The sequence below is a fragment of the Ictidomys tridecemlineatus genome, chromosome 1 (genome assembly GCF_052094955.1).
Source record: "Ictidomys tridecemlineatus isolate mIctTri1 chromosome 1, mIctTri1.hap1, whole genome shotgun sequence".
Taxonomy (NCBI): domain Eukaryota; kingdom Metazoa; phylum Chordata; class Mammalia; order Rodentia; family Sciuridae; genus Ictidomys; species Ictidomys tridecemlineatus.
In genome coordinates this window covers 222,124,210-222,142,773 of record NC_135477.1, presented here as the reverse complement: position 1 = coordinate 222,142,773, position 18,564 = coordinate 222,124,210, and the positions used below count along the sequence as shown (strand labels likewise).

At 38.6% G+C, this 18,564-nt stretch overlaps 1 protein-coding gene across 3 annotated transcripts in view; it reads left to right on the top strand.

Moving 5' to 3' along the window:
• Snx18 (sorting nexin 18) overlaps window positions 1-18,564 on the top strand; it is a 133,332-nt gene that overhangs the window by 18,568 nt on the left and 96,200 nt on the right. Inside the window, exon 2 of one of the 3 annotated variants that reach the window (XM_005319637.5) lies at window positions 7,822-10,507. The exons of the other annotated variants lie outside the window; for them this stretch is intronic. Coding sequence (XP_005319694.2) covers window positions 7,822-8,075 — 254 coding nt within the window. The 3' untranslated portion in view covers window positions 8,076-10,507. Of the gene's footprint in view, window positions 1-7,821; window positions 10,508-18,564 lie in introns of those variants that run through there. 3 annotated transcript variants of the gene reach the window in all.

The window sequence follows — 18,564 nt, the reverse complement described above, 5'->3', positions numbered from 1 at the left end:
AATAATTTGCCAAACTAATTTAATAATTAAATCGAATGCCTAACTGAAATAGCACCCTTCACTGTATGAGGGGCATTTTCTTTGTCCCTTTTGCCTCCTTTGCTGAGCTGTCTGGGAAAGGGACAATTGGAATGTGCTCAAGGCCAGCAGCCTGCAGTACTTCTGCCTGGTCAGGATGTTGTGAAGTACACTGCCTCACTTCCATTACTTTCACTAATACTTTCTCGTGTACTCTGTGTACATTTCAAGAATTTAATTCCAGTTGTGTATCTTGGGAAGACTGCACTACTTCGTGTGTTACCTCTGAACTAGTAGTTTCTTCTGAACCAGGAATGTCCCTATGTATTTTTTAAAAGTACATATTCACACTGCTCGGTGTTGTCAGTCCTTTTGCTTCATAATAAAATTTTTACATGCCTGTGTTCCAGATGTAGCCAAGCAAAGTCTGTTAGCCCAGGATATAGCATCACAACTCTATACTATGTTCCATTATAAAATGTTTTTCCTCTGATCACCCCATTTAGTATTTTATTATTGGTTCCTTATATTTGTACATAATAGTGGGATTCATTATGTCATATTCCTACATGCACGTAACATAATTGGCCCAATCTCCTTCCCTTTCCCTCCTGTCCACCCTCCCCCTGATCCACCTGCTCCCCCTTCTATCATTAATACTGTTATTTTAATTAGTGCATTGTCATAATGTCTAAGCAGGATTCATGTGGTGTATTTGTACATGGACATAGCATAATTTGGTAAATTTTGTTCTCCAGTACTTTTCCATTTCTTCCCCTTTTCCCTTTCTTGATTTTTGTCTCCCTTCTATTTTCATAAGATTACCCCCACCCCTTTTCTTATTCCTTTTACCCTCTAGCTTTTGCAATGAGAGAAAACATTCAGCCCTTGACTGTCTTGAGTTTAGCTTATTTCACTTAGCATGATGTTCTCTAATTCCATCCATTTACCAGCAAATGACATAATTTCATTCTTCTTTGGGGCTGAGGAAAACTCCGTTGTGTATTTGTATCACATTTTCTTATCCATTCATCTGTGGGCATCTGGAGTGGTCCCATAACTTGGCTATCATGAGTGGTATACATATATCACTGTAGTATGCTGATTTTAGTTCTTTGGGATAAATACTGGGGAGTGGGACAGCTGGGTTATAGGGTGGCTCCATTTCTAGTCTTTTGAGGGATCTCTGTTCTGCTTTCCAAAGTGGTTGTACTCATTTATAGTATAACAAATAATATATGAGTATACCTTTCCCCCCCACATCCTCACCAGCATTTATTATTTATATTCTTGATGATTGCCATTCTAACTGGAGATTAAATTGTTCACCTAACCATGAGATTTATTTGATTTTTTAAAAAATATTTTCTTGTTGTAGATGGACACAATACTTTTGTTTATTTATTTTTAAATATTTTTTTTTAGTTGTAGTTGGACACAGTACCTTTATTTTATTTGTTTATGTGGTGCTGAGGATCAAACCCAGTGCCTTGCACTTGCTAGGCGAGTACTCTACTGCTGAGCCACAACCCCAGTCCACTTTTATTTATTGACTTATTTTTATGTGGTGCTGATGATTGAACCCAGTGCCTCACACATTTGAGGCAAACACTCTACCACTGAGCCACAATCCCTGCCCTTTATTTGATTTTTTTAAATTATTATTATTCATGATACAATGAAACCTAAGGTCAAGCATTTTAAGAGTGCTTCTTTTGACCTTAGGCTTCATTGTATCATTTCTTCCCCTATTTTTTCCTTTACCTTTTTGGTTTTTGAAAACTGCATAATGTTTGGTAGTGGGGCTGGCAGGGGGCCAGTTTCTCTTAAATTAGCCACTTAAGAAATAGAGCTTTTGAAATGTTTGCCTGTTTTTTTGTTATTGATTCCATAATTTAAAAAAAAAATGTGTGGTTCCTTTCCTTAGGCAACATTTTTAGCTTTTATTCTACCCTCCTCTTGGGTTTGGTAAAAAATGCGGTACAGCTGAGAAAATGCTTCAAAGATGCTGTAATGTCTGTTACAGCCCTGCAGCTGGTTGGATTGTACCTCTGCAGTTGTTTCTTAAGCCACTACAAATTACTTGAATTTTAAAAGCTATCATAGAAGTAGCAAGCCTATAATGATCTAACTCTGCCCCAATAGTTTTCTTCTCCTACCTCCCACTCCTTAAATGCTAGAGCTGACTGAAAACTTTGTAACCTCTGCCTTTCTTGTTATATTTGAAATGTTAAATATGAAAGATGTGAAGCATAGAAATACGTATGATAATTTCTAGCTTGAGAAATGTCAGATCAACTGTGAAAACACAGGTATATAAAACAAAATCCCAAATCCTCTAATAAGGGCTGGGGATATAGCTCAGTTGGTAGCGTGCTTGCCTTACATGCACAAGGCCCTGGGTTCAATACCCAGCATACACACACACACACACACACAAAAAAAAAAAAACCAAACCAAATCCTCTAATAATAGTATTTCACTTCTCACTGATGCTTGCACTATCCCCTCTACTAGAAAAACGTTTCTGCTTTGCTCTGGTGTGAACTCCAAGCCCCTGAGCTCAGTGAGTAATAGAGGTGGAGCTAAAGGAAGCTTCCTGGGAATCCACAAAGCAGTTCTGTGTGTCATCCCCAGGTGTTCAAGTGCCCTTGCCATTTGTCCATATGTGGGGGTTGGCTTTTTAAAAGTTGCCACACTGATTTCTGTTAATTCTTAGTAAACTGGTAAATTAGCTTCCATAATAACAATTAGCTTGTTTTCTTCATAGAAAGGATAACCCTTACTATTTTGTTAGAATGTTTAGGAAAAATGAGTCAGGAGATTGTGAAATGAATTTTTTTAAATGACTCTCTTGTGAAAAGAAATATTTTTTAAAACTTTGCAGAGTATTTTATAAAAGATGAACTTTATTTTGTTTAGAATGTTGAAGGCCTTTGGAGTTTTGATTCCATTTGAATATTTGTAGCCAGTTGTTCTCTTCTTATAGAAGGAGCCAGGCTTCTGTCTCTTGCTCAAGATGTGTTCTAAAATGATTGTGGGTTTTATTTTAATTTTTTAGTACATTTCTGTCAGTTTGTTTTATAGTTAATCATCTTTTGAGGTTGGATCTAGGAGAAGATAAGTTAGACTATACTTCAGTTAAGGGAGTTTATTTTTTCTTCATTAAAAATTTGTTGTAAATCATGGGTACAGTTTTGTGGAGACATATTGTCCTTGATTATTTGCATCTCCCCCTATTCTATGAGTTTGTACATTTATAGTGTGCTGTTTAATACCTTCATATACTATGTTATATAGTTGTTCATTCCTATTTGCTTGGTCACCTCAGAAAATAATTTGAGCCCCGTAAACAGAAATGATACCTATACTTTTACACACAGATCTCCTCCTCCTTGTCTCACTGCTCCTGCAGTCCAGACACATCAGGTTAGTGGATTTGAATTGCATTAAATGGGTCCAACGGAAATTTGAAATGGAATTAACTTTTGAGCGCTTACTCTTCCAAATGGTTTGATTGGCCTTCCAAATTTGCAAAATAATTTTTTACTGGATGTTCAACTGTACCAAAATAGAGACAAAGCCCAAATCCCTAAAATAATTATATATAATTGTGGTGGTAGTTCAGAATTTTTGTCATCCTCCAATAGGATCTAAGTAGATAGAGGGGACAGAGGGAGGAAAAGAGGGAAGAGAGAATGAAAGAGGAAAAAAAAGAAAAGAAAAAGAGAAGGAACTCCTCTCTAGTCTAAGTTTGGGTTTAGACTTTCAAAATAAGTATGTGCTTCTTGTTCAGTATTTTGTCTTGTGGCCCCCTGAGTTGTTACAAAGGTAGGAAAAACATGTGTCTTAGACATGTTAAGGAACTTTTTTTTATTTAGTTGTTCAAAACATTACATAGCTCTTGACATATCATATTTCATACATTTGATTCAAGTGGGTTATGAACTTCCATTTTTTCCCGTATACAGATTGCAGAATCACATCGGTTACACATCCACGTTTTTATAACTTTACAGGTGCAGTTAGTGAATTGAATGAAGTAAGAATTCCAGAGGGAAATTTTCAAATTTAAACATTTTCTACACTCACAGTATTTTCTGAATTATGTTAAAACAAAAGCTGGGGCCATTTTAAGGAAGGTGAGAAAGGAGACAGCTGTGCCAGGGGGAGGCTGGGACCAGGAGGAGAGGAAGCTGCTGACTCCCAGGTACATTAGTTTTCACCATGTTCCCTCCTAGACTGACCTTGCTTTCTTGCCTCTTCAGTTGTGAGTTTCTTCTCTGCATATTTGTAGTGTTTGTTTTGAAGTCAGTTATGATTCAGATCCCATCTTGGCCTCTTACTGGGTTTCCTGGGTGACTTTCAGGCTCAAAATGCTGAGTAACTGCCTCAATTCCCTGGTACAAATAGGAGCACTGTCTGTTGCAAGCTGCAGTGAGAGTCGAAGACAGTCTGGAAAGTGCCTAGCATATATTAAGATTATTTTGGTGAGCTGCCATTTACTGTCTGTACATTCTTATTCCCTGTGCCTCTTTGCCGTCCTCACCTCAGTAGATGTGCCTCTGAGTATTTTCTGTTTTGACACAGTTCACATGTCATCTTGGGGAAAGCCACATCCAGCTCCCATGTGAAATTACATCACTGTTGTCCTGTTCTACTTTGTGTCCAGGTAGTAAGCCTTTGCTGAGTGCCTTGCCATGTGGCTTCTTTGTGAGATCTGGAGGATGGGAACTAGTTATACATGTTTGATTCTCCCTGTCCTGTCAATGTGTGCTATTCATGTCAGGCCTTCCAAAAATGTTCCTTAAATTAATTAAAACTCTTGCCTCAGAGCCCAACCTTTTGGGGGCTTTAAAAATGGCAACATTGAGTTATTTACCAACTGATCTGTACTTGGAAGAAAAACGAGTCTTTTTCCTTGGCTTCTTTTGTACGCACTCTTCAAAAGCTTAACGTTTTTAAATACCAGAAGGTCCTTCGGCCTAAAAGATACTTTATACTTATATCCACGGGTTTTGAAAAGATATGCTGATATGATGTGTTGTTTGTCTCTAAATTGGTGGTTGTAGATGCATACCTGCAATTCAGTATAATAGAAGTTGTTTCTAAAAATATGGTGATCTAATTTGGAGTTTGACAAGCTGCAGCTCTGTCACAATTCACACAACTCTGGCCAGGTTTCAGAGCTTCCCATGGCCAGACTCTGGTAAAAAGCCACAGTCAGATCACCCGAGACACTTCTCTTTTAATTTTCTTCTCTCTCTCTTTTAAGCCATTTTAGAACACATGTTTCATGATTTCATATTCTCAGCTGACTTTTTAAAAAAGATTTTCCCCTTGACTTTTTTTTTAATTGTAACTTTCCTGGTCTTTTCAACTTCAATTTCTGTATATAAAAATATGAAACGTATACAAACATATCAAAGATAATGTGTTAAGACATGTTTTTCTTTTGGTGTGGAGAGGCCTTCCTCTGTTTTTATATACAATAGGCAAATTTTAGTGCTTTATTGATACTGTCAGCTGAAAAAGAAATGTTGAAAGCACTGTACTTTCAGGGTGGTTGCTTCTTAATTTTGAGGGTAGGGGTCTTCCTGAGGCCATGTTGACTTGAATTGGTCCTCTCTGTTCAGCAGAGCTCACTCATTTCCACTGGGTGAGGTGGAAGTGGTGTTTGGAAGCAGCTGTGCCCTTGCCTTGCTGGCATGTCGGCATGTCATTCCTGCTCCAGGGCTTTGCTCATTTAGATCTTATTTAGAATTAATGAATGAAAATAAATGTGTGAGTATGCATGTACATATATTCGTTGTTGGTAGCTTTTCTTTTCTCAGCTCTTTGAAGTATGAAAAAGCACACTCTTTTACCTTTAAGCATTTTATTTAGTACCAGTTTATTCTGTATTATTTTGTAGGAGATTTGAGGAAATTTACAAATTAGGTAACTTTCTTTGTGGGTGTCTTCATGGTTAGAACTGAACATTGTCAACTTCTGACCTCTTAAACTAAGTCTGTCTTTTTTTCCCCCTTAGGAGTGCCAAGTTCTCAGACCACCAGGCTCGTAATTTCTCTCTTATCTTTCAGTGCTGGCTGCAGTTGGGAAATCTGAATTTATTTCCCTTCCCAACTTAAAACTTTTAAACTCTTTATTTGACTAAGAGAGCTTTTACATATTCTTTTTCCCATTTTTTTTTGTTAGTGCATTATAGTTGTACATAATGGTGGCATTTGTTGTTAAATATTCTTACACAATGTATCACGGTAATTTGGCCAGTATCATTCCCCAATATTTTCCCTTTCTCTTCTCTCCTTCTTCCCCCTGGTCCCTTTTCTCTATTCTACTGATCTCCCTTTGATTTTTGTGAGATATTCCCCACCCTAAAGACATACACACATATATCTTTCTTTTCCTTTTTCCCTCTCTAATTTCCACTTATAAGAGAAAACGTGACCTTTAACCTTCTGAGCTTGGCTTATTTTACTTAACATTGTGATCTCAGGTTCCATCCATTTTCCAGCAAATGACATAATCTCACTTTTATTTAACTGAATAAAATTCCATATATATCTCATATTTTCTTCATTCATTTGTCTGCTGATAGACACCTAGGCTGGGTATTGAAAATTGTGTTGCTGCAAACATGGGTATGCATGTATTGCTATAATATGATGATTTTAATTCTTTAGAATAAATACCAAGGAGTGGTATCACTGGGTCATATGGTGGTTCCATTTCTAGCTTTTGGAGGATTGTTCATACTGATTTCCATAAGGAAATCGGAATTCTTAAAGTGACTGTATTCAGGTGCTTTGGACTTTTAACAATTACTCATTCCCAAGAACCCATGAATATCCTGTATTTCCTACCACTAAACATCCCCAACCTTTTGTGTCTTTGCATGGCTATGCTTCCAGGAGAGAATCCACTCTTACGTGGCACCTATCAAAGTGATTGATTTCCTTGTCCTCACCCGAGCATACCCTTTCTTGACAAGAAGCTATAGTACCTCTAGGCATCATTCTTGGGTCATCATTAGGGCAGACTGAAAACTCAGTGATGCCTATGGTCCCTAAAGAAAAAGTAATGAATTCTAATTGTTCAAGTCCCTGATTCTCCAGTTATGGGTCTCCAGATAGAAGTAGTCAGGATGAGGCATTCATGACAATTAACCCCCTACATCAGGCACTTCAGCTACACATGTACTCTCTGTGAACAAGGCATGGCCTTGCCAGCTCCAGTGTGAGTGACCTTTAACTATACACTGGCAACATTGCCAAGCACCTCCATGACTGTAATATGAATTACAAAATCAGCCCAGTTGGGTGTGAACACATTTCAGAGACTGGTCCTGAAGTCTGATACAGTAATGCTTTAGTGAGACTTTCCAAGGAAGCGGGTTTGCATCCTCTGTGGGGTATCATTTTTATAACATAATTCTTGTGAAATGAATGGACATAATGGTACCACACCATTTAAGTAAATGAAAACTGCAGAGTTTCTTGGGCAATTCCTTGTACTTTATTATTTGCCAAGTATAGTATCTCCCAAGAACTACTAAAGGTACCTAATTAATATGGCAAATGCTAGTTTTCGATGAAGTGAAACTATAGCAATGATAATGTTCAAAAGCATTATCAGATGCCTTTCTTTTTAAAATGATTAATTATAGTCATTACTTTTAAATTCTAAAGGACTTTAGGTAAGTATTTACAACACCTAAGATTCTGTGTAACATGTAGTTGTATCATTGGGATATGTGTACATATATTTTAATTAACCAATTATTGTTATTTTTAATCATAGGAGCTCTTACCAAAGTAAAGGAGAGTAGGCGACATGTGGAAGAAGGGAAGATGGAGGTCCAAAAGGCTGATGGCATTCAGGATCGCTGTAACACTATTTCTTTTGCCACTTTGGCTGAAATTCACCACTTCCATCAAATTCGAGTAAGAGACTTTAAATCACAGATGCAGCATTTCTTACAACAACAAATAATATTTTTCCAAAAAGTAACCCAGAAGTTGGAAGAAGCTCTTCACAAATATGATAGTGTTTAATGACTGGACATTGGATTGTGAACTTTTTTCAGTTCAAGAATAATTTCTACAGCAGAATAAAAACTGCTGTCAAAGAGCTATTGCCAACTATCAGTGGTGGTACAAGGATGGTTTTGTGTTCAACTGAAAGCCAGCTGAATATATAATTATGTAGGAGAGAAACCATTAATATGGCTATATCATAGAAACAGTACCACACATTGTAACTAAATTATACTATGTATGCCTACACTACCATTGTAACTTTTGGAATAATGATTATACTATTTGCCTTATTGCTTTTTGAAGTATGGGTATTCTAGTGCATACTTTGTAGACCTCAAAACCCATGAAGGGTCTCAAAGAAGCTGGCTGGATAAAGCCTGCTGTGGATGCCTTTTCACTCTCAGATTGGGATTACCTAAATTCAACCTGTTCTCTGTTTACAAATTCCAACTAGAGCAGCTATGCGACTTTGTGCCTTTAGACTCTTGGTTTTTCATTTTGCGTCCCGCCCCCCAAGGAAGCCACAACTTTTCTGATTGAAAGAGTAAAAAGCCAGTATACATGACGATAAACTGGTTATAACCTCATATTGGCAGGGGTGGGGGTGGAGTGAGAGGATCAGCTGTCATCAATCTGCACAGCAAGTATTATCTCCTGAAACATGCTGGTGAACGCAGCGGAGTGAGACTCGATGCTCAGCTCTGGATACGAATTCTATTAGGGAAGAGATGGTGCACTATATTCTCTTAGATGCTACGGTAGCATAGCCTCTTCACGCAAGTGTCCTGAAAACTGGGCGTGAGGATTTTAGCAAACACGTCTTATAATATGGAGAAAGAGGAGTCTGATCAATCAGGGGAGACAAGTACAGAATCAGTGACAACACACACTTGGTTTCAGTTCCTGGGAGGGTTTTCTTTTCTTTCTTTTTTTTTTTTTTTTAAGCTTGAAGGTTTTCTTTTAATATTCAGTTTTTTTGTTTGTTTATTTGTTTGTTTATAAATGGATCTACACTGTTAACTGATTGAGACTCCACTGTGATTCACTCGTTTACTTAATCAAAAACTTTTCAGGGATGTCTGTAAATTTCAGTGTTATACGTGATAAAAGTGGTGTTGGTTGATCTAAGGAGGGACCAGAAATAATTTCTACTATTCCAATACTGAAGGAAAAAGTTACTGATTTAAACTGTGCTGAAACAAAGAAAGTATTGATTAAAGCCCTACCCCCCCGACATTTAACCTTAAAAACTATTTTAAATGTATTTTATTATAAGGGAAATACAAATGGCTGATAAATACCAAAAACATTCAAAAGCAGCTTAATTTAAAAGCACAAAGAGATTCTGGCTTGAAATGCCAAAACCTCAAATGTTTTTATAGTTGCTGAGCTAAATAATGTGATTCTTGAGTTTACAGATTTAAACTGTCACTGAAAGGTTAAAGTGTCTACTGTTTTATGAAATCAAACTTAACGCTGCCTCAGAAATCCCGGTACTGAAATGGTAACATGGAAGTAAAGAGATCAGTATGAAATAGTGGTGAGTCACAATGATTAAAAAAAAAAAAAAAAAGGTTGGTTTGCAGAAAGGCATAAGAAGAAAAGGTTATTGGAATAGTTACTCAACAGCACATTTACTCTCTCAAAAATAGTCTCATATGGGTTGGATTTTTAATATCAGATTATATAATTTTGGTCTCTGGTCAAAATTTTGTACCTTGTAATACTTAGAGCCAGACTTAACATTATGTGGCTTTGTCTATTACAGATACTTGGAAATGCCACCAAATATGTTGTTCTCTAAAGAGTAACTTTCTCTTATTGATTGAAAAATACAGTTCTTATAAACAAAACCCATATATAAATAGATATATATAAATTAATTTTATTGCAGAAGTTTGAAATTTATAGCATTTGAATCTGTATTGGACAAAAAAGCACTATGCTTTTCAAATGATTTGAAAGTCACATTTATTTGCCTCTTTATTTTGATGATGGTTTGATTTTTTTTTTTTTTTTTTTTTAGTAAAAAAAAAAACTAAACTTGTGCAATGGTAGCATGGAAATTATCTGAGGTATCGTTGTATGATTGTGCTTTAGCCAGGGTGGACATAGCTTAATAAAAACTAAAGATTAAAGTACAAAAAAGTATAAGTCCGTGCTGTCTACTTCTAAGAGAACTTTTGTTCTTCATAACTAGATAACATTATGTCGCTGATTCATAAGGGGTTTAAATTAATTCTGTGGGTTAGAGCACCAGAGTTATTAGTGTCCATTTTCATTTAAGATCTTTATTCTCTTAACGTTCTTGGTCCTTTGAAACATTTCAGTATACAAAAATACTGCAATGTTGATACCCAAGAGAAAAGCCATTATCATGTGTATGCTGGTCAACATGATCAGTGTGGTACAATTTTTTAAAATAAACTATCATGCCCTTCAAGCCATTATTTGTCTTTATTTCTAGAATCTGTAATTCTGACATATGATGTGTTCATAACATGAGAGTGTGTGTGCTTGAGCCTGTTTTGCTATTTTAATTACAGAGTTACTTATATGCTGTAGTTGTAATGCAGTGAGACTGGTTCAGCAGCCACACATTGTCACCCAGAAGCCTTCCTGGCCTTTGTATCTGAAGCGATGATTCATATCGGGAATGGGGGAACACATTTGAAGGTGAAATGTAAACCAGTGCAAATTGGCTAGAGAAACACAGTCATTGGAATGTTCTCAGGCTTCACCTACACCGTTGTCTTGCATTTATTCATAAAAATATGAACAAAGGATTCTTAAATGTTAATTTTTTTTGATTGTCTTAAATTTTGCTGCTGTTCTTACGGACTTGAAAAAATGTTGTAGTCTGTCAAATCAAGCATGGAAAGTTTATGCATAAACTTTTAAATGTTATTCTTTACTAAGTTCATTGCCATAGCTGTTTTTTCCATTTGTCTCAATTTTCTCAGAATCAAATACCATTTCTGATTCTGATATCTTTAAATTTATAAGCATTATACATTTTTTTTCTCATTTTCAACTTTATCTTTGGTTAAAAGAATAAGTAAAACAGGGTATTATTTATTTATAGACTAGAAATATTGAATATGTTTTATTTCCTTCAAAATGTTATAATTAGTGCAGATCAGCCATGTTTGTCTTTTAAAAAATAAACAAAAGTTTCTTTATTTCTCAGCTTCAATGGAATGTTATAATTATTTTTTGTGCATCCATCACAGAGGCATTTATTGTGAGAATTTAACACAGAGAAATGGAAGGGCATGTTCTCTGTCTTAAGCTTTCATCTGTAGTTGCCATTTAAGTTGTCCATGAAACTCTAGCTAATTGGATTTATTTAAAAGCATAGCTGGTAGTGATTGTACATGACTGTGGTCCTAGCTACTTGGGAGGCTGAGGAGAAGGATCCACAAGTTCAGTGCCAGCCTGGGTCAATTAGTGCTCTGTGTCAACAAATTTTAAAAAATGTGGGGTGGTGTAGCTCAGTGGCAGAACATCCCTGGGTTCAATCCCACTTTACAAAAAAAAAAAAAAAAAAAGCTATTCAAGTGGTTCCACAGAGAATTTGCTTATTAGTAATATCAGTAATTAGTATATAGCAGTAAATTGTGAGTAAGAGGTTTTTAAGTAATAGCTGTTGTGGGCCAAATAACCGACACATAGCATTTAAGTAAGGCACTTCACATGCTATCGTGGTTGGTTGCCAGAAATAGGCCAACTCAAACCCATCTAAGCCAAAGGGGGGAAAAAATGGATTCAGGGACCTGGTAGATCCCACAAGGGACCAGAGTCCCATGTAGATAATCTTGCCATCTTTGTGGGGTTTAGTAATCTGATACCTCCTTGTCTCTTGATCCATTTTCTTTTTTTTTTTTTTTTCCTGCATGGATTGAGTTTCTTAGCATCTTCTGATATGTCTGAAGCTCACAGGTCTACTTGGATCAGTGGTAGACATCTTTTCCAAGCTGGACAAATTGCCCATGATCTGGGGAGACTGAGGAAAGACTTTCTCAAAGGCTGTGGAAGTAGGGAAAGGAAATGGTTGGTACCTCTCAATATGAACTTTTTCTGATGTTCCTCACAACAGACCTCTAAAGAAGATTCTATCTTCAGTTTATAGATGAGTTTAAAAGATCTGAGATTGGGCTGGGGTTGTGGCTCAGTGGTAGAGCACTTGCCTGGCATGTGTGAGGCACTGGGTTTGATTCTCAGAACCACATAAGAATAAATAAATAATATAAAGGTCCATTGATGACAACAAAAACAATAATAACAACAAAAAGATCAGAGATCACACAAACTAAGTGATGGGGCTGAGATTCGAATTGGTCTGGGTCAACCTATTCTTCTTAAGTTGGATTTCATTGGATGTCATTTCTTTGAGATATCTTTAAACCTTCCCAAGTCCCCACCACTCTATTAAGAGGAATCTTATCACTCTCTAGACACCAGGCATGATGATACAAAAGGAACCTCTCAAAATCTGCTCTTGCCACCCATTTTTGTTGGGAAAGAGGAGAGTCTGCTTTGCTGTTGTCTCTTAGTAGGAGGGGCTGACTAGTCTGGCATAGATGGGAAGTGTGTCAGGTGGGGCCTTCTGACATGGTTCAGCTCCTACCTCCATGTGAACATAAACACACTTCAGTTGCCATAGAGTGGTCTTAATCACCCACAGGTCAAATCTTTAATCCATTTGTCAGTTGCAGTTAGCCACAACAAGCCTCTTGGTCACAGATGGGGAGCAACAGTGTTTCCGAGTGGTAAGCTCTGATGAGTTATCAGTGGTCCTATGGTAAGGATACTGTGGTGCTAGGGCTCGGGGGCCAGAAATCTGAAATACCCAGTAGCAGAAGCCAGGCTTTCTGCCCCTGAGATGGTGGGCAGGGGGTAGTTAATCCAGGACACAGCGTTTCAGGGATCACAAATTCTTTCCATTGATTCTGGATCTCTGAATGTCCCAATCCCATCATTCTTGTGGCAGACATGGAGCTTCCAAAAATGCTACCTTGGATGCTTGTCCAACTTCTCTGGGTGAATTTGTTATAGTAGCGTGCCAAAGACAAGGCCAGTGGTCCATGTGAAGCTACCTTCAAGAAGACTTAGAAACCCTAAGCATGTGTGGTGTTCTGTCGCTGTGTGTTCTGCCAGCCTACACTGGAAATATCTCTTAAGTTTGAAGTGGTCAGAGGTATCAGACCTCGTTTTTCCTGTGGTTTAAATTTCCAGTCACCCCAGGAAATGGCTCTCAGGACTTAATTGCTGAGTTGTCAGGCTTCTCTGCAAGCTGACCCAGCACATCAGGGAGAAAGGCAGTGCTTTGGGCCCAGAGACCTGGGTCAGATCCTAGCCTCTCCACTCTGCATGACCTCAGGCAACTCACTAACCCATCTCTCAGTTGTGCAGTAGGCCTATTTAGATTGTGTTGAATTGTCAAGAGTATTAGATTAAATATCCTATAAAATCCTTGACCATTTTCAATACTCTTTTCTAAAAAATAAAAAACATGGCATGTGATGAAAATTTCAGAATTAGGTACTGTGTTAGCTTTTTATCACTGTTACCAAAATACTTGACAAGAACAACTTAGAGGAGGAAATGTTTATTTGGGGCTCACAGTTTCAAGGGTTCCGTCTATGGCCTGTTCCATTCCTCTGGGCCCAAGTGAGGCAAAACATCATTGCATAAGGGTGTGGTAGAGGAATGCTGCTCAGCTCATGGCAGCTGGGAAACAGCTAGGGACCAGGGGCATGATATATAATCCTCAAGGGCATGCTCCCAGTGACTGACTTCTTGCTCTTCGCCACTTGCCTACAGTTGCATTCAAATTATTAATCTATCAAATGGATCAATCTACTAATTAGGTTATAGCATTCAGAATCATTTGACTTCTAAATATGCCTGCAGTGTCTATCACATGAGCTTTTGGGGGGACACCTCATATCTAAACCATAACAGGTTCTTTACAAATCATAGTTCTGATCCTGAACATTTTGTAAATTTGGGCTAATGACTTAACCTTTTGGAACCAATTCCTCATTTGTAGTCCCCTTCAGAGACCTGCACATGGCCAATGATAAGCCCAAAGCTTAGTGATACAATAAAGATCTCTGCGATTATGTGAGAAGGGATCAGACAAAGGATTTAAATAAGAATATTATGTATATTATGTCAGCTTTGGCATGGAAAATAAAGGAATCCACACTTGGGTCCCTGTCAAGCAGGGGTTTCTGCTTCAGCCCAGACCCCTGCCTGTTTTCCAGGCCAGGAGATCAAACCTCATTCCAGGCTCCTTTCTACTAGAATCCTAGCACAGACTCCTGCACAGTAGACGAATTCTCCTCTGCTTCTCAGACTCACCAAGCTCCTCCTGATGGGTTAGGGATGGGCTCAGCTCTCCAGAGACAATCCTTTTCAGACACCTCCCCTTGGTCTTCAAGAGCTAAGCGCCAGCCCATAGCTTTAACCAGGAATATTTGAAGACAGCTCAGCATTCTGTTTTGATTCACCAGGTTAATAGTAGTTTTATTGAATTATTCTTTCACAACTTAAATGTTAAAATATATGTTCAGAAATATTAAATATTTGCAATATTGAGACCTAAGACAAAGTAGGGAAGCCTGCTCAGTGTTTGGTAGTTCAACTCTGACCTCATGCCACACGCAGGCACTTTGAAATGCTCCATGCGTTTGCTCTGGGAAGTTGATTTTACTGCCTCTGAGTGGCTTTTGGGGCAGCCATGCCTTGAATGGAATAAAATATTAGTGTAGTCAATCAGTTTGTGGATTCCATTTCGTTCAACCTAAACATTGTAGAAAATGTAGGGGTTTTGTTTTGCTTTGTTTTGTTGTTGTTGTTTTTCTTTTTATAGCTTTATTTTGTTTATTTAGTTTTTTTTATGTGGTGCTGGGGATCAAACCCAGTGCCTCATGTATGCTAGGCAAGTGCTCTACTGAGCCACAACCTCAGCCCTATAGTTTTGTTTTTGAAAATACTTCTCTTGGAAAGAAAAATCTAAAAGAATAAAGTGCAGTTTAAAATGTAGCAAATTAGGTTCCATTTAAAACTGATACTGCTTCAATGTATCTGTTGGTGTCAGAATCTATTTTCAATCTTTTTTTTTTTTAATTGCCTGTGAATTCTCTTGTAAGCCAACTGGAGAAGCAAGGTGCTAATGACATATTCAGTGTAAGGTTTAACTGTGTGGGATTGTCAAGTCTGGGAGTCGATGTGTTCTTTGTGAGAACCACAATGCCTTTGAGGAGAGTAAACCCTATAATTCCAAAGGAAAGGGGCTTTTGTGACAAATTGTGCTTTCTGTGTGTGTGTGTGTGTGTGTGTGTGTGTGTGTGTGTATGGTGGTAGGGATCAGACCCAGGGCCTCACAATTACTAGGCATACACTCTACTCACTGAGCCACACCATCAATCCAAATGGTGCTTTTTAATGTTCTAATTCTAAAGTCTATAGGAAGGAAGTTTTCCTTTAAGTTATGTAAGTCTGACAGGTGTTCTCATGACAAATTCCATAGTCATCTAAACAATTTAAAACTATAGTATCACTCATTTAAAAAGAGAAAAACTCTATCAAGAATTTCCCAAGAAAAAATTAAATTAACAAAAGCAAAGCAATATTTCATATGCTATACTTTGAACAAAACAAATTGTTTGCTTATTGTAGATTACTTATGAAGGTAAATGCCAAGAAAAATTGGTCACAAGGTAATACTGTTTGCTTCTGGGGCTGGAAACAGGGGGCCAGGGTGGGAGGGAGACTTTTCAATATGTATTATAGCTTCTGTATTTGAATGATGAAATGTATTTGCTACTTTAAAAAGTAGTTAAAGATAAAATTTGAAATTGACAGAGGGACTAACAAAATAAAAAAGGATATCTAAAGGTGGGTGAAACTACAGCTCTACACCAGCTGCTCTGAGACCTGGAAGTAAATTGTTCAAGCCACAAAAACAGTGGACTCAAAACAGTAACCAGACCAGTCTTCACTCCATTCACCCCTTGTCGAAGCTCAACGGTATTAGAAGTGACTTAAGAGAATGTGTAAAATAGGCAGTGAAGCCAAGTATGACCAGAACATGCTCTCTTATTTTGTATGATGCCAGTTGTTCTTATGTCTTCTGAATCAAAATGTTTCTCTTTCTCCCTGACCTGGGAAGCCTCTCATAATCCTCTCTTCCCAGTGTCTTGTCCCTTCTTTGTACTCCTGTCACTTTCATGATGGCATTTAGTAACTTATTGCCTATAGATCCAGAGCTAATATCGATTTCTTTTTCTAACCACTTATACATGAGTATTTATTATGGGTATAATTCTGTTTCCTGCTATTAATCCCATTGCTTCATCTATAGAACTCTGCTACTAAGCCATTTTGTAAACAGGAAACTGAGGCTTATCACATAGCCAGAAAGAGACGGAGCCGGAATTCCAGTGCAGTCACCTGATTCCACAGCTTGTGTTCTTAGGCACTTTCCAGCTCACTTGAGAACACAAGTCAGGCAGACACACACACACACACACACACACACACACACACACTCACACACACACACACACACACGGCATGATTGGGAGGTGATGTGTTTCTTGAGGACAAGGCCCGTCCCTATCTACGCTTTCCTTGTGGTCCCAGCAGCACCCAGGCACAGAGCAATAAATACAGCAGAAATATAGTCTCAAGGACAGAAAGACCTTTCTGACTCTCCAGGTTTGTGAATAACACTAAATTGCATTTTATAAAAGAAATAAAATGGAGAAATGCGAGCCCTCGAGTTGGCATCACCCTGCACAGTCAGTTGCTGCCTATGAGGGCAGTCTTTCACAAAGACAGACCTCTGTTCTAGTTTCAGGAGAATGGCGGGGTCGGTGGCTACAGGAGGAGCAAATAGCCACAGTGCGGCTTTGTTCAGCTGGCGCTGCCTCTGCACACCAGCCTGTAGGATGCAAATTTGTGCCTGGGCTTGGTGACAAGTTACTGCACATCATGCCCTTCTGAGCTATTTGCGAAGGGCTGTCTTTTGACTGTCAAATCCCCATGGGCCAACGTGCTACTGAAAGATGGACTCCAGAAGTTAGTGAGGGAGGCTGGCCTCTGAGGGGGTGGCCTAGGCATCCCCCAAGAGATCAGGACTAGAGAACTCGCCACCATCAAAGCTTTAGAAGTCTAAAGTCTTAAATGCCATGAGAAAGTAATCACTCACCATGCTGGTTCTTGTACTTCTCCAGTACACGCACTTCCAACAAGACCAGACTTCTGCTGTTCTCTCCTGAGGACAAATCCTGTGGGGGAACCAAACCATCCTCATCAATTACATATTTGAGTAATTTAGTTTCAACCTCTTAATGAAGCCACCAAGCACAGTAGAGGTATCCTGGACCCCAGGGCTGATGGGTTTCTGCCTTCATTCAATAAATGAAAATTTGCATCTAGTGTATGTATATGGAGAGACATAAATACATTAATAAGATAGATGATATTTAGCAGTTGACAGTGCTGTGGGGAAAAATAAAATAGGGAAGACGGGAGGGAGTTTGAATAGTGAGGGATGAGGGAATTTATAATTTTAAATGAGGTGGTCAGGCAAGGGATCCCAACCTGAAATAAAGACCAGAAAGATTTGAGAGTGAACCATGTGAATAACTTGGGAAGAACATTCTAGAACATCAGTAGCAGGTTCAACCTGTGGGCTGTGAAGCTGAGCCCTCCTACTTAGGTGAGTGGGGAAGAGACCAGGGAGGGTCATTTGACCTGTTAGGAGGATGTAGGCTTTCCTTCGGAGAGAGAGGGGGAGTCCCTAGAGGCTGAGAGCAGGGAAGAGTATGATCTGCCTTGTTTTATGACAGGAGCCTTTTGGCCGCTCTGAGTGGGTGGGCAAAGGCAGCAGCAGAAAGACCATTTCAGAGGCTCTTTGACCATTTCTGGACATGAGGGTGGCATGCATAGTGAGAGCTGAGGTCAGTTGAGTTGAGTCCCTTGACTGGGTCACTGTGTCCCCAGTAAGGAGTTGGCAAGCACAGGGACAGTCCCCTCCTGTGTATTCTGTGCTTCCACCACAGCGGCTGCTCCTTTTGATGAACTTCTTCCTTTGTAGTTTAGTAGTATTTTTGCCTCACTCAAGTCTTTCATTCTCCTTGGATATGATCTGTTATAAGTTAGCTCTTAGAGAGTTATTTTATTTATAAGTCCCCAGATATAATATCCTAACTAGCCGTCAGACACAGAAAACTACCTAGGTTGTCAGTTCCTGGGTGCACACATCTGACCTTGCCACTCAGTGCTGTTAAGTTCACCTGGTGGCCCTAGGTGCTGCCTCTGTTCAGTTCTGGGATCTCCAAAGCAGGGGCTGAAGCCCAGTGGTTGCCTCGCCATCCACACTGGGGATCTCATAATTCCGGGTCTGAAGGCTGCCACTTGACATTTTCAAACTGAATCAGCACATCTCAATGGAACATTCACAATTCTTCTGGATTCCTTCCCACTC